At 42.3% G+C, this 16,688-nt stretch overlaps 1 protein-coding gene across 4 annotated transcripts in view; it reads right to left on the reverse strand.

Moving 5' to 3' along the window:
• Positions 1 to 3,157: 3,157 nt before the first annotated feature.
• Positions 3,158 to 16,688, reverse strand: part of SPATA18 (spermatogenesis associated 18) — a 305,326-nt gene continuing 291,795 nt past the window's right edge. For all 4 annotated transcript variants that reach the window (XM_069631673.1, XM_069631675.1, XM_069631671.1 and 1 more), the window contains one exon: positions 3,158 to 3,326. In XM_069631673.1, coding sequence (XP_069487774.1) covers positions 3,319 to 3,326 — 8 coding nt within the window. In that variant the 3' untranslated portion in view covers positions 3,158 to 3,318. The remainder of the gene's footprint in view (positions 3,327 to 16,688) is intronic.

Raw genomic sequence — 16,688 nt, forward strand, 5'->3', positions numbered from 1 at the left:
TCAGATGCCTTATGTATTTCTGGATGATAAACGGCTACTCGTAGCCAAGGAATTCTAAGACTTATTATTCCTCGATTAAAGCACACCAGTAATCTCTTCACACGTTCTCGGTAGCTGCACCCCTTGCCTCGAATTCCTTAAATCCAATCTCTATTGTCTTTTTAAGTCTCTTGAAAGGCTCTTAAAAGGTATTTCTACTTCATAGATGATCATCTTAATACTGAATTCAATGTGATATGTTTTACTTTTTCTCACTCTCTTTGCTAGGAGTGATGGTCTCCCCTTTCTTCCTTTGAAACACCATACACCGGTGGTTTCAGTAAAATCTCTTGATTTTGTTTTGATTCACATCTCAGTTTTAAGTGACATATCTCTCCTTTAATCCAGTGCTGTTTTTCAATTATCTCTCCTCATAAAAAGAAAAGGTATAGTACCTCTATCGCATTGTCACACTGCTGTGCAGGTCCTTGTTGCATGCTGCCTGTTCGGTGTTATTGTCATCTTTTTGGATCTGCCTGTGCTGTCTTTATCTCCCTTGAAGTCTGTTTTACATTCTGCAGCCTGTCATCTTTCAGCCACACGGAAATTTGAGCATATTTCCCTAACTTCATTGTTTTTCAATGGGTACCTATTCTCTTTGATACAAGATCTGCTGCATTGTGTGCAAAGGTTTTGCTTTGCGTCAGCCTGTCTACTTTGCTGCTATGTTGTCAACTTCAGTGGAACAAGAATAGGAATTCTCTCCTACATTCTATTTGTCTTCTCCCCTTTCTCCTGGCCTTTCAAGTGGCCCGTAAGACATTTGTTATTGCCTATTCTTAATAATTTTGATTAAGTATTCCATCTGTTATTTGTTCGTTTTTTATTGAACATTGTATATGAATTTTTAACTGCATAGAACATTGATACCTTAAGAGTCTGAAAATGCTATGTACATTTTAAAAATAAATAAAAATAAATAAAATAAAATATGGTCATGATAACAAACCACAACGTCAGTAATTGTCATGCTTTGCAAAGACTGACAAAAAATAGAAGTGATAGAGTTATTTGAAAGAAATCAGAGTCCATTCTAAGCTTACCAAATCGCATAAGGCAAGCCTTAACTTCACTTCTGTACATATCTTTGCCATTGTAGTCCCAGGTTCATTTGAAACATCCATGTTCTGACATAGCTGACTATTGTATTAAGAAGGTCCATAGCATACACAATATCATAGGGACTAAACTAGCCAGAATGGATGTCAAGAAGTTATAATTTGACCAAATATTTAATGTGGGACCCCAATATTTTTTTCAAGTTTTAAGCAGCTCTCACCGGTTTGATATCTTCTAGTGGGCAGCACATACTATCATTGTTATTACTAAGAATCTCAGACAAATAGTTAATACATTGCTGGCAATTGTAAAAGTCACAGAAAACGTTAAACTACAGTAAAAAACGACTAAAAAACCTTAAGCAGACGCCTCACATTTCGCCATATCAGCAAAACTCTTACAGGATGATGTGATACTTCAACATCAGCCTTTTATAGAATTGAGCTCAAGTCTTGTGGTGATGCAGGCGAGCTTCCTGCAACTCGGCATCACTGAATCTGAATGATCTCAGGTGGATCGCTGATACTGGGGGTGCATAGCCACTGGTACTGCTGGTCCTATCATCAATATATGGTACAATCGGTCACCCTGGGCTGCCTATGCACCTTTATGAGCTTGTGTGCGTTTGCCTTGGTTACTTAGTTGATTGCATGGAGAAAGCTGTATCAAAGGGGGATATTACTTTAGATTATGGGAGTGGCAGAAGCTAAACCATGGGTATTCCTCCTCCAGAATGTGCACATACTGTGCTTCATTTTTCAAAGAAATTGTGAAGTGCACAGAGGGGCACACTTATGTTTGCAGTTGCATGCAATTTGTTCCCTCGTGTGAAATGTCCATCATTTTCAACATGTAGTGCAAAAAAAGTGTTAAAACAGGCAAAATCACAATTTTGTTCTACTGCGTATTGGAAAAATGTAAATGCCTCCTGCAATTAATGACTGCGGGAGGCATTTACAATGGGCTTCTAGAGCATCCACATGCTTTTTTAGCAGGTGCTAAAAACAGGTAGACTCTACAGAAATCCACTGGCTTTACGCCAGCATGAAAATGTCATGATGGCATTAAACCTAATGTTTTTGCATGCAGGTCAGGAATGCAAAGTGAGAACATATAGCCTTATCCCATGCCCGTGCCTGCAACACCAATAAATATTCTCCAGAGAGGTAGAAAAAGGTGTAACACCTTTGTGGCTGTCTTTAGTAACTTTTAATACTCTAAGGGGCTCTGAAAAGTTAGCCCTGCTGTCATCTTCTGCATGTGCCATGATCATGCACAACATCAGGTTTTCATACAATGCCACATTTCGGATTCCTTCTGTTTCTAACTGTTATCACCAAATCTATCAAGCTCAGACAGCAGAAGGACTGAATCAACGGTCCTAGGAATCAAACTTTTTTAAATGACAGACCTTGCACCGTATTAGAGTCAAGTGATGTCATGTTTTAGCCATCTAACTGGGCTGCGGGACATCTCTGCGCAGAGTGTGGGTTATCACTCTGTACAGTCATTATGATAAGATGAAACAACACTGCATTAGGATTACATTGTGTTTCCTTGCAATGCAAGTACATTGAGTTTCCCTTCTGTCTATAAAGTGAACAGAAATGCAAGCACGTTTGTCTGACAGGAACCTTTAAATAAAATGTAAAAGTGCCATGAGGCTACAAAGGTGTAATGACATTCTTAGCTAAAATATTATTGGGTGACAGAAAATCCATTGCAGAGGGCTGCTTGGGGTTGCTTTGGTTCATGATATTAATAACAAATTAGGCAACCACAGGAATGGGAGGAGTAAAAATGATCTCATGGTATACACTTCTTTGGGTACTGCATCTGTCTAGGAAATAAAGAGGTGACTTGACTTTCTTGTTACAGGCAAACCTTGTGTCAAAGTGAAAGCCATGCCCTTTCTTCAATGTCATAGTGGACTTCCAAGAGAGTTAAAGAGGTGCAACGCATGCAAATAGAACATGATCTTAGATGTTTATGCAATTTGGCTTTCATAAAATCTGTTGAGAGTTTCTACTATTTAAAAAAACAAAAAAACAACACACACTAGGGTTATAAAAACTTGCTAATATGCTCCACATAGAGGGAAACAACATTTCTATTCACATTATCTGAATTGAGGTTTGAGGTACTCTTGAATAGAATTAAGCACCGCTGAAAGTGATCTGACCCATCACGATGAATAGACCGGCAAACTCGCTGCAACAATCACAGTCCTGTTCGAACGGAAAAGAGACACATTAGCACATTTTTTATGTGACAAACCAAAAAAAAGGTACAGGTTGCAGAAAGCATTACACTTGGACCCAACTAGTGTTTCAAAGATGGACCACATTTACATAAAGCTTCATGGACGGAAAAAATTAATGTTTATGCATTCAAATGTTTACTCTCCCCAACTGATTACCATCCTTTTGTTTTTAATTTAGTACCTGGCAAGAGGGGTGTGGCAGCCTCCTAGCCAATGGGGAGGCTCAGAATGTGGGTGTTACCAGTGTATGGGAGTGAGGGGTCCTTAGGCCCCCTTGCGTCGTACCCTCCTCAGTACAAGGCTTGGACCACGTGCCTCCGGTAGTGGGATTGCCCCTTGCCCTTATGTGAAGTTAGCCATGGTTGACTGCTATATAGATGGGACTACTGAGCAGGACACGGGGCATCCATCTTTTGTGCCCCCTTTCAACTCTATCTTGGGTAAACAGGCCTCACTGCGATAGTACAGCAATGCTCAGATCCCCTTCTACCGCGGCAGCCAAGGACAGACAGACACACACACACACACACACACACAAGGCGCGCAGGCAGCTGGCTGGCCCCCACCCTTGCACTCCCCCTGCAGGGAAAGCTCTGCGCTTCCATTCTCACGCTGAAGCTGGAGAAAGTTGCAACAATCAATATGTAACAGTTTTCTTCCTCTGAGATCACTGTTCGCCTGAGAACCGGCATGTGAACCAGGATGAGCTAAGCACTTTCTGCTCGATTCATCCTCATAAACGTGCAAGCCACCCACCCCCATTAGAACAATTTATTGCCATCCTGACCCTGCACCCCCTGTAAGGTATTTCTTTCAAGTACCAGACCCTGTGCTGCGAAATCCACCCAATACACTCCTTACTAACCTTAAGCATTTTTACTACTATATATGTTTTTATTTGTACTAATGAGTTTGAAACCTAGGAAAAGATGCAAAACACAGCCTGATTCTTCTACATGCACAAAAAAAAGGTCAAGGCCTCCAAATAAAGCCACGAATGCCCAATGGTACTGACAATAATCATTGTGTGTGACTTATGTAGAAATGTGACAAGTAGCATAAAATGTTTTAAATAATGTGTTATTTAGTGTATAACATATTAGCTTAGGTAGTGACCACAGTGACCGGACCCTGACCTACATGGAGCACAAGATGTTTGACGTCCGTCAGCTACTCAGCCAACCAGGAGGAAGAGATGCCACCCACATCTACAGCACCACACCGCCTGGCCAATTGGGTCCATTTAGCATTTTTTGTTAGAGTTACTTTAACTAATATAAATATGAGTCTGATAATGAGATTTTTAGAGTTTTTTGGGTTATTTCCTAGCTGGAGAAATAAACCATCCTTTGAACTCTTGCAGCCGGGTCTCAGTGCCTCTTTCCCCGACAAGGGGTTGTGTCTACTATTTTATTTTTTCTCTCACATGTAGTAAGCCGGGGAAAGGCACCTACATTTTTGGTGACCCCCGCAACGTGATTTAGAGAGGTGCCTTGAGACCTGCGCCGCACGGCAGCGAGATCCAGGGCGCCCCCCAGCAGAACCATCGCCTCTGCGGTTGACCAGACTGTGCACACCAAGAAGAAAGGGTCAAGGGTTCCCGGTTGACGAATACCCGATCGAAAAAGCTGCTCGCCAAGGCTTGGTTGGGGGACGGACCTGAGCGAGTTCCGGCCGTGAGCAGCGACCCTCGGAGTACCTGACTGAACACGTGGAGTCCCGGTTGCAAAGACCCCAAAGGAAGGTAAGGGGAAATACGGGAAGAAGGGAATTAGCAACAAAGGGAAGGTAGCCAAGAATAGGGTCTGCGTGAGTGACGGTGAGGCTTTTCTGATATATCCTTTATATGGCCATTAGGTGTTGTAAGAAGTGAGAAGAAGAAGAGAAGTGGTATCCTAGCCCGTAGGGGGTAGAAGGCGGCGCCGCGCAGCATTTGTCCCGACCAAGTGCAGAATAGAGATAAAGAGAAAAATAGTAGGGGTCTCGTGTAGGCTCGGAGAAGTTTTTAGAATATTCTTTTTCCGTGGAATTAAGAAATCTTGAGACATAATAAAGGTGAAAGAGGTGGGGAGTGAATGCGAAATAGTAGGAAGTATAGGGAAGAAGAAAAAACAGGGACAGTAACGGGAATAGGGAAAGAACAAACACGCGCAGGCAGTGCATGTGTATGTTGCATGATTATATGTTTGTTGGTCAGCTTTTATGTATATGTCTTGTTGAACACGCTAAAGTATTTTAATACAAGTAATTTGTATAAGGTAAAGCAGAAGAAATAAACTGTGAGAGGTGACCAGGTACCACCTCTTAGAAAGCTAATGTGACATATGGTAATTGTGAGCATTGATAAAGAACGTATTATTTCCACATATTGTAACTGACATACCAAGTGAGAGGTGGGAAGAGATTCAAAGGTACTAGAATACACAAGAAAGGAAAAGAAACATTGCCATGGGGGGAGTAACACCACTGGCACATATTTGCCAGCACCTTCCACTTTATAGCGACAGGATACAGAAGTATCATGATCAGTGGATCACTGAGATAAAGGGAGACGGGGTCACACCAATTTGGCCAGAAGGAGGATCATTTGACAAAAGAGTGTTGGGCCTAGTATCAACACATTTGCTAGCGCGATACAAAGGGAAACAGTTACAGAACCAGAGAGAAGTGTTAGATCTATGGCGAATGTTTGAGGAAGTTGCCCCCACGGCAGAGGTAGGTACAAGCCGAATGACAGAAAAGCAGAAAAACCCTGAAGAAGTAGGCGGGACACCAAAAGGGGAATGCTCAACAACTACAACCGAAAACGAAGTAACACAAATCTATCCCTTAATGACTAGGCCAGCGGTAGGGTTTAGTGAACCCCTGTATATACCACCCACCGCCACTGGCCAGGGCGGGGCAACAGCCCCCGAACCTCCACCATATGACAAAAAAGACTTGTACGGCCCCACGAGCGCGCCTCCTGTGGACATAGCACGTTTAAAAGGTGATTTGAACCGTCAGCTAGCGCATGCACAAATGGAAATAACACGGTTAAGAGCTTTATGTGATAAAGGGCAAATGCTGCCAGGGGGAGGGGAGGTACCCCCGCTGTCACTGGCAGATCTCACAACTCCGATCGGGGCAGCAAACAATGCAACCCCAGCAGCCTCGTTATCAGGGCAGTCCATAGTATCGCAAGGGACGTCATCGCAGCAGAGGAAAGAACAAGAGTGGCAGTCAGGACAGTTCCTGTTCCAATTGAATAACAAGCCAGTGAGAATTATACACGCAGATACACCAGAGAGTCATCAAAGTGGAGACCAGGGTGAAAGACAAGGAAGTGAACCCAAGGAAAACTGGGAGGATAATAATGAGCTAGAGTCAGAAATAGAAGAAATATGGGACGATTTAGATGAATACGAAGGTTCCCCACTGCCAAACCGCTGTTACCCAGACACACTATCGCCACCATTATGGCAAGGTAGATTAAGACAACGAACAGGGAGGATAGGAAACATATTGGTAAGTAAAACGAAAAAAGGGAAGACAAGCAGAACGGGAAAGAAAAAAAAACTACAAATGCCACTGATACATAAAGGAGCAGGTAGGCCAAACTACATTCCGTGGGCCCAAATGGACAAAACCAACTTGTTAAAACTCCTCCCCCCGGTGACGGGAGGGGCAGGTGAGTGGATACATGTATTTGAGAAGAACAAGGCAGGTGTGCCGTTAGCTATAGATGATGTAAAAAGTCTATTAGTTTCAGCAATCGGGGACCAAGCAAACACAATCTGGGAAAGGGCAGGGTTTCCGGGAGTAACGATGAGCTGTGACCGACACGATGGGTCACCATTTAACAATGTTCGAGCACAAGTGTGGGATGCATTGCGGCGTGCATTTCCAGACGTTCCAGATTTAAATGCAGTAATGCAGTGCACGATGGAGGAGAACGATGACGCTGCGCAATTCATTTTGCGAGTGCAAGACTTATGGAGAAGCGAAACTGGTACAGCATGGAATCAATCAACAGCTTTATTCTATTTTATCATTAAAAAGGGGTTGCCGAAAGAGGTACAGAAGGCCTTGGACAAAATAGCTGGGATCGAAGCCAAAGGGTGGCCTGAAATACAGAGCATAATTGTACACCACTGGAGGAGGATCAAAGAGAAGGAAAAGGAGGTCACACAAAAGATGCTGGCTGACGAAGCAAAATTGGTACAGACGAAATTAGTAAAGGTCGCCACCATTACTGCCAGTGCAACAGCAGACAGAGGAAACGAAGGAGAGGAAAACGGGGAAGGAAGGCCCCTTGGGATAGCAGCGCAGTGGGTTGGAGAGGACCAAGGACAGTGGAACGGAGAGGAACAGCCATGCCAAGGATCGCAGTGGCAGAACAGGCCAGCCCAAGGAAGAGGTGGGTACCGCGGGCAAAGGGGAGGATACGGAGGAATGGGAAACAGAGGGTATGGTGGGCAAGGACCAAGGGGAGGACAGCAGGGGTTGTGTTGGAATTGTGGAAGATGGGGACATTATTCACAAGATTGTAGAATGCGACCATCAGGGTATTTTCAACAGCAACAACAACAGCCCATGAACAATGAACAGGGGTGGGGCTGCCCACACCCGGGTAGCCCTTGTGGAGCTCCAATGGGGAGGGGGGACAACAGGATCAATACTGCTATGACCCCCAAATGCAACAGAGACAGCCAGCCCCGCAACAGCAGCAGCAGCCACAACAGCAAAACTCACTACAGCCCATTGCGAGACAAAACCCAGTTGGGAACATAAACAATAACCCTTTTGCAGCGGCCGCAAACGGTGCGCCTGCACCATTCCACGGCGTAACGGTTGTGGGTGATAACGTTTTTTCAATGCCAGGTCAGCAAAGATACCAAGACTAGGACAGCCCACAGGGAGCACTTGCGTGTCCAGTCCTATCCACCACACAAAGTTCAAATGAGGAACCACTAGTGGCGGCAGAGATAGGAAACAAGCAGTTTATCTTTATGGTAGACTCTGGAGCAGAAAAATCATGCCTCACAGAAGGGTGGTTTCAGCTCTCGGGAAGAAATTTGGAGACGCAGGGGTTCTCCGGGGCTATTTTAAAAGTTCCTTATACAAAAGATCTTGATGTAACAGTGGGGGGAAAAACAGTGCGTGCACCCTTATTGTATTACGAAGACGCGCCAATCAATTTGATGGGACGAGACCTACTCAGTAAGTTAAACATGACCATATCCTTTACTGAAAGAGGAATAGTGTGCTCGACACCAGGGGTATGCCCCGTACGGGCACTCTTGATAATAAGCACGATTACAAAGGAAGTTGCAGTAAGAGGGATTCCCATTGACATGGACATGTTTGTCTATGGAATACAGGTATTAGCCCGAGTAGTGCCTGAAATAACACAAAAAGAGTGGAGAATACCATCCGACTTTATATTCCGCCCAATCACACCAACAGATGTAGTACCAGGCACAATTATGTCTATAGACATTGAGGCAGTTCAAGTTTCCAACAAACGCATTGTGGTCATAGGCCTGGACACGCAAGGACGCGAGTGGAGAAGTGTGCTATGTATAGAGCCACACATAATGCTAAAAGATATAACTGATGAAGAATTGTTTACTGATTACGAAGGGGATGGAGAAATAATAATGGAAATAAGCATACCATGTGACATTATGATTCAATACAGAGAAATGCACAACCCACTCATGGCTAACATAAAGGCCCCACTGACAATATTTGAAGAAGACATGGCCAGGGTAGCACCTGAAATTTGGACTACAGAACCACATGATGTGGGATTGTTGCACGAGGTAACTCCCATAAAAATTAAACTGAAACCAGGTGCCCTCCCACCCAGAGTGAAACAATACCGAATATCAAAAGAAGCAGAGGAAGGTATTAGAGAAACAGTGAATGCACTCCTAAGCCAAGGTATTTTAGTGCCATCAACTTCCCTATGCAAGACAGTGATTTTTCCGATTAAGAAAGCAAAAGGAGGGGCGTGGAGAATGGTCCAGGACCTCCGCCCACTCAATGACATCATCCAAAAAGAGTTCCCTTTAGTGCCTAACCCGTCATCAATATTGTGCAGTATACCAAAAGAGGCAACTTGCTTCACTGTCATTGACCTGAAAAATGCCTTTTTCTCTGTGCCACTCGCACCAGAGTCGCAGTACCTTACAGCTTTTACATTAGGAAACAGCAGATATGAACATCGCAGACTCCCACAGGGGTATTGCGAGAGCCCAAGCATTTTTAACAGAGTACTACGAGAAGACATTGGCAACATAGATGTAGGGAGCACCATTATACAGTACGTAGACGATTTACTCGTCTGTAGCAAAACAGAAGAAGAGTGTAGAGAAGACTCGATAACACTGCTTAACGTATTGGCTGCCAAGGGATACAAGGTAGACAAAGGAAAGTTACAATACTGCCTTGCTGACGTTGTGCATCTTGGCCAGCAAATATCTAAAGATGGAAAAAGAATACTACCAGACAGAGCAGCAGCCATTCGGCACATTATCATACCAAAAACAGTGAAGGACATGCAGAAATTGGTGTCCTGTCATATTTTCGAATGCAATATTTTCGAAAGTCAAAATGTCAAAAATATTTATTCGAAAATAATAATGTCGAATTAGAAAAAAGTCGAATTTTTTTTGAATTAATGTTAATACAAGGTAAGTGTTTATATATGTTTTAGTAAGCATTTTTGAACATTAATAGTAAATAGTATATACCATGTAATACCTAGCTTTAATATATATATATGTATATATATATATATATATATATATATATATGTATGTTAAATAAATATATATTTATTTTAAATTAGAATTTTAAATAAATAATTAACAAATTGCAAACTGTTAACGTTGAACATTTAGTATACTTTTTCTCCAATAGATGGCGCTATTGTTTAAGAAATTAGATTATTAATTTTGTTTATATATGGTAATTCAATTCTACGTAAGGTTGCGTTACTCTACGTATGCGTAGGTACCATTTTTAAAGTTCATTCTTGCAGCGTTTCCATCGCGTTCTGGTCTCCGTGCTTTCGTGTGGATTTCTTTTTGAATTTTCAAGGATTTTCACCCTTTTCCATGGATGCAATGCATTTTTTTTTACTGGATTCGATGGATGTATTGGTTTTTCCGAGCTATGGATTTTTTTTCGGGTTGGATCGTGGATTTTTTTTTCATGGGCTTTCTTTTTTCAACTTTTTTCCTTTCCGGATTTCACTGTTATGGATCGCACATGTGGTTTTTTATTTGGATGGTATTTTTCCCTGGATTGCTTTTTGGATTTTGGGTTCCTTGGATTTTGCTGCTTGGTGCTTTTTACGGTTACTGCATGGATTTGTCATGGTGGACTGGTGATTCCTCAAAAACGTGAGTATTTTTAACATTTTAAATTATACTCTATTGAATCTAGGTAGTTGTCTGTCATTTTCATTAAAATTACGTACTATTTGCTCAAGGCATTGTTCATAGTCCCTGTATTTTTTCTTCTTTAACTCTGTGTTTGAGAGTGAAATTGCTTGTGAGACTCGAAATTCCTGATGTGATTGTTCATTGTTTAATTCTTTCAAAAAATGCCACAAATTGGGATTACTTGTGTTGAAAGTTTTATTAATACGGCTGTGCCATCCCTCTAGTGAATTGTTTGTTCTAGGTCGCCCTTCCAAGGTTGCTTTGTAGCAATTCCATAAGTTTATATTGTATTTTGGCCTTCTTCTGGTGCCATTCCTAGTTAATTGTCCAATCCATGTATTTTCCATGTAATCTAACATGTCCGAATTTTCTTCCTCATGATTTTTAAAATAGTAAGTGCCAATTAAATGTTCATAGAAATTTATAACCTGATTTTCTTTCACAAATGCTAATCCGAATAGTTTTTTTATGTTATGTTGGAAAGTGCTGTCGTCTGTGTATTTACTACTTAGTCCAAGTTTTTGCAGTTTTTTCCATATCGACTGAGTAAAATGAAAAAAGCAGTCTTGTATGCTAGAATCAAGGTATATTGAAGAAAATGCCTTAATCTGTGCTAATTCAAAATCCATGATTATGTTTTTGGGTTTCGAATCTGGTACAGTGTCCTTGATTTTGTTCAACATGATTCTGTATGTTCATTTTTTTTGGGCATTAAAACATAAACAAGTGGAATTTGTTTTTTATTTATTGTTCCATGTATTGAATAAAATTGTTGGAAGGGGTGCGGGCATGCTTTGAAAGTTGTGTCACCTTGCCACTGGGCACTTTCACTTAGATGCTTGAAATTGGTCGCAGATGAAAATATCAACATTTTTTCGTCTCTTACTTCAACGGTAGAATGGTGGAAATTTTCTCCATTAGCTGTCACTCTAAACACTTCTGGTATGGTGATGTCATTGTATGTTGTAGGTGCTGGTGGCAGATTTTCCTTTTGCTGTTTCTTGCAGTTTACTGTTCGTTGCATATGTTTTTCACTAGGCATCTGCGCAGATATGTGTGAAGGTAGCGTGTCACATACCGTTGATATTACCAAACCGCTTGCCTGACCGGGGTTTTCTATTGCCTTTCCTTTTTAGCTCTTGTAGAGTTTGTTTTATTACTATATTTGTCTTGTCCGGTAGATGGTTGTGTTCTCCCTTTATTTTTGTATTGGAACATTCAACTATAACTCGTGCGGCACATTTTGATCGTCCATATTCAATGCATTTCCAGTACGAGCGTTCATTTTTTTCCAATTCCTTATTATAAATGTATCTGTTCAAAACCAGCTGTTTTTCGCCTTTTTGCGAGGTTATGTATTCAACCCTTTCTGTCATTTTCAATCTAAAATAACGGAAAAAAATGTTTTACTATGTTTGCCATACACTAATAATAATATATTTTTCGATTTAAATATCTAGTTACATATTTTTTATGTTATATTACCTGATTGTTTGCCTGACGTAGCCGAATCGAATCAACTGTAGTTCACTCTGACTCTGGTCCTGTCAGGTAATGACAGTTGTCCACAACCGTCATCTGTTCCTTTTGTGTTTAGGCAAGGTTCTTTACTCATGGGTGTCACCTATTGGCTTAACCCTTACTACTGTTGATTCTATGGGGTTTTCGTTAGTCATAATGTATTTTATTTACAGGTTGGCAAATGGTTATGTGTTGGTGGTCGAGAGGGGGGTGGGAGAGTTTCGGCGTAGAGGTAAGGGAGGCTTGGGGGGGGGGGGTAACCCCCCCCCCCCATAAAAACGGACGATTACCAATACTTCACATCGGTATGTTAGTACTATTGTTCGACTTTTTTTCGACATTTTTGTTTCGACTATTTGACTTTTCCTATTATATGTATATATTTTCGACATATTTGTTTTCGACATTTTTTTTTCAACATTTTTGTATTTCGGTATTATGTTTTCGACATTATGACTATAAACCGCAGACATTTCTCGGCATATGTAACTATTGCCGAGCATGGATCCTCGATTACGCAGCATACACACGCCCAATGCTACAAGCACTGAAAGAAGCACAAAAGAACAGAGCCCCAATAAAATGGACACAGAAGACAATTGCTCAATTCTCTCGATTAAAAGACCTTATTTCAGACGCCCCAGTCCTTGCAAATCCAGATTATGAAAGGGAATTTTTCCTGTTTTCACACAGCAATGGAACATTGATGACAGCAGTATTGACACAAAAGACATCGCTAGGCCACAAACCATTAGCGTACTACAGTGGAATATTAGACCCAGAAATGCAGGAACATTTCGCTTGCGAACAGGCCCTCGCTGCAGCGGCCTTCGCCATTGAGAAAAGTGCCACGATCGTAATAGGATGTTCAGTGACGCTATATGCGGAACACTTGTTATTTGCTATCTTGGAAAGATCAAAATCTACCCTCACAACACAGAGAGCCTCTGCTTATGAAATAATAATATCAAGTCCAAATGTACATGTGGTCAGATGCAAGACAGTGAACCCAGCCACCTTCATTACAGAGCCATGCACAACTGAGGATTTACAGGAACACGATTGTAGCACATGCGAGGGAGAGGGCGATGACATTCCCAAAGCAAGCGAAAACGCCCTTACAGAAGGAGAAATTTATTTCATAGAGGGGTCAGCATCCATAAACTGAGAGACATGAGAGTAACATGTGGGGATGGCGGTAGTGTGCATGGAAGAAGACACATTCGAAGTGATTGTTCAAAAACGCCTACCCTCACACTACTCTGCACAAGCAGCCAAACTGACTGCACTAATCAGTGCGTTACACACAGCCAAAGATTTTGCCGTGACAATATATTCAGACTCAGCTTATGTCACCACCACATGTCAGGACTATCACGTTGGCGAAGGAGAGGGTTCAGAAGAGCAGATGGGTCCCCTGTACAACATGCCACGCTGCTTAATGAACTAATAGAAGCTTTAGCAGAACCATCGGTAGTAGCGGTGGTTAAATGCCAAGCCCATACCAATAACACAGACGCTGTCTCATTGGGGAACGCGGCAGCCGACGCAGCAGCGAAGGAGGCCTCGTCCTTCAATAAGGCACCAACATCAGAGTATATTGTGAAAACAACCACAGCAGAACAATCAGCAGAAGCATACAATAACACGCCCATAGCACAGTTGATAGAACTCCAGAGAAGGGCCCCACCGGAAGAGCAGGAGTTGTGGGGCAAACGAGGGTGTAAGCAATCAGCCACAGATCTCATTTGGAGACAGGAAACGACAGGCAAGGTAGTGATTGCCACGCCCTGCAGGTCCATTTAGAGAACTACATATCGATTACGCCGATATGGGAGAAAGATGTAATGGAGCAAGTTACTTGATTGTGGTGGTATGCCCTTTTTCACGGTGGGTAGAAGCGGGCCCCTGTCCCCATCCTGATGCAAAATGTGCTGCCAAATTCCTTGTGCGAGAAGTATTCTCGCGGTGGGGAATATGTGACGTGATCCGTTCGGACAACGGCACACACTTTGTGAATGACCTCTTCAAGGATGTAACCTCCCTTCTGGGGGTGAAACACAAACTATGTTCGATTTATCATCCAATGGCCAATAGAGTTGTGGAGAGGCTGCTCAAAAGCAATTTATCAAAATTATGCAGCACGTTGAAAAAAAATTGGGTATATTGTCTGCCCCTAGCACTGTTCCAACTCAGAAACCAACCATGCAAGGATCATCATTTAAGCCCGCACGAAATCGTGACGGGAAGGAGAATGCACACACCGCTCTCCCGTGTTGGGAGGGCGTCTGATGCGCACAGGGCTGCCACAGTGCTGGGAGAATAGTTTAAGGAATACCAAACACAGCTAACGCGCGCAGTACGCAGCATAGCAAAACAAATTGTTTCACCATTTACTGAAGATGTAGCAACAGACACCTCCATGCCGACAGCAGACAGCCCGGAGGGGCCTTTAACGCCAGGGGAGCAGATTCTTGTTAGAAATTTTGTGAGAAGGTGGAATTCACCCAGATTTCATGGTCCATACACAGTGGTGTATAGCACCCCAACTGCAGTTAGAGTTATGGGGTTAAAGTACTGGGTGCACCTCTCAGATGTGAGAAGGGCACAGTATTACACCTCCCCAAAATGAAACCGACTGTGTGGATGCCATCACTGGCACAGGTTGACATGATGAAAATTGCAACTTAGACAGGGAAAGTATAGGGGAAAAAAAAACAAAGGTTTTACATATTTTGTCTCTCTCTCTCTTTTTCTTTTTTTCTCATATAAATCGTGTTGTTTTTCTTATTTTTTCCTCATTTATTCCATGATGAAATGGAAAGGAATTGTTAAATGCCTAACTGAGTAAAGAAATGAAAAAGAATGAACAATTGCAATTATGTTTCTTTTCATATGACTTAACGAATTTGTCTCGCCCACATAGGTTAAACATGAGCCAATGCGACGAAATGGCTGAGCAGGCTGAAATGACAGAAATAGGGATGCCAATAGGGCCAGTAGATTACATAATTTGCAATGTGTTATAAAATATGCTGCCATACTATTTGCAATAATGATGTTTTATCTTATTTGGTATAATGTTGTTTTATATGTGGCAAATGAAATGAACAAAGGGGGGAGCGGAACTGATATGACAAAACCAGGGTCTAAACTAATATGGACTGAAGCAACAGCTATTTTGAAGGACACTTATAACATTGAATTGAATAGTAAAAATATAACGTTGCCCCTTGTACAATTGCACGTAAACAAAACTGCTATTCCATTATTGAATAATACTGGAGCCAAGGAAATAGAGCTTGGATGGAATGTAAATGATGATTACTATCGGTTAACTAATTCCAGAAACATAAGCATGCGTACACACACTGCACCAGAAACCACTACTGAATACACACGTCACCATGAACAACATAGATGAAGCATGGTCTAGAATATTCCCGCTGCAATATCCACGAGTTGGTACCCAATTAAAAAACAGAAGGAGGAGAAAAAGGGGGGTGGGAAAAACAGATACAATATTTATCATAACCTGGGTTTAGATGAAATAGAGGGCATGGGTCACACCCCTGGAGAGACCCATTAAGATTCAAAAGGAAATACCGCACAAACTTTGCTTCCATGGAGAAGGGAAGGTGAACATGGGAACCGTGCGACAGTGCAATAAGACTTTAATAATGCCAGTCATGAAAAAAGGCACTGCTGCATTAATGGACATATACTGGATCTGTGGCAAACAAGCTTGGCTGCATCTCCCAGCATCTTGGAGGGGCACTTGCGCCCTAGCCACACTTCACTCAGCACTAATGGTGATACCAGAGGGCCACGTCCAGTTTACAGCAAGGCCTTCGGCTGACACATCGACAGCAGGCCAATCAGCTGACACATCGGCAGCAGGGCAATCGGCTGAACTATCGACAGCACCCGATGAGACAATCACAGAGCCCCCAGCATATGAACTATTGTCAGAAGAAACCTTGAAAACTAAGTTGTCACGCAGCAAAAGATCCAATTATATTTCGTCCAAATCGTCAGAACTCCTTGCTGAAATCCCACAACAGTATAAGCTTTTCTCATCTGCAGAAACATTCTTCGCATCATTTCTAGCACCAGACGTTCAAGCAAGGGCAAACGCGAAATGGCTGCAGATAACACACTGGGAGCTCATCCAGCTGGCAAACGACACTGAAGAAGGATTCAACATCATAAAAATAGAGCTCTGTGCATTGCGCCTGATGACGATGCAAAACAGATATGTCTTAGATCTTATCACGGCGATGGACGGTGGTGTTTGCAAAAAAATTGGGGGGGCGTGTTGCACGTTCGTACCAACTTCCGATGCTGATAACGGGACACTGTCACATGTG

Source organism: Ambystoma mexicanum, chromosome 6q, assembly GCF_040938575.1.
Source record: "Ambystoma mexicanum isolate Mex_15411 chromosome 6q, UKY_AmexF1_1, whole genome shotgun sequence".
Classification (NCBI taxonomy): Eukaryota; Metazoa; Chordata; class Amphibia; order Caudata; family Ambystomatidae; genus Ambystoma; species Ambystoma mexicanum.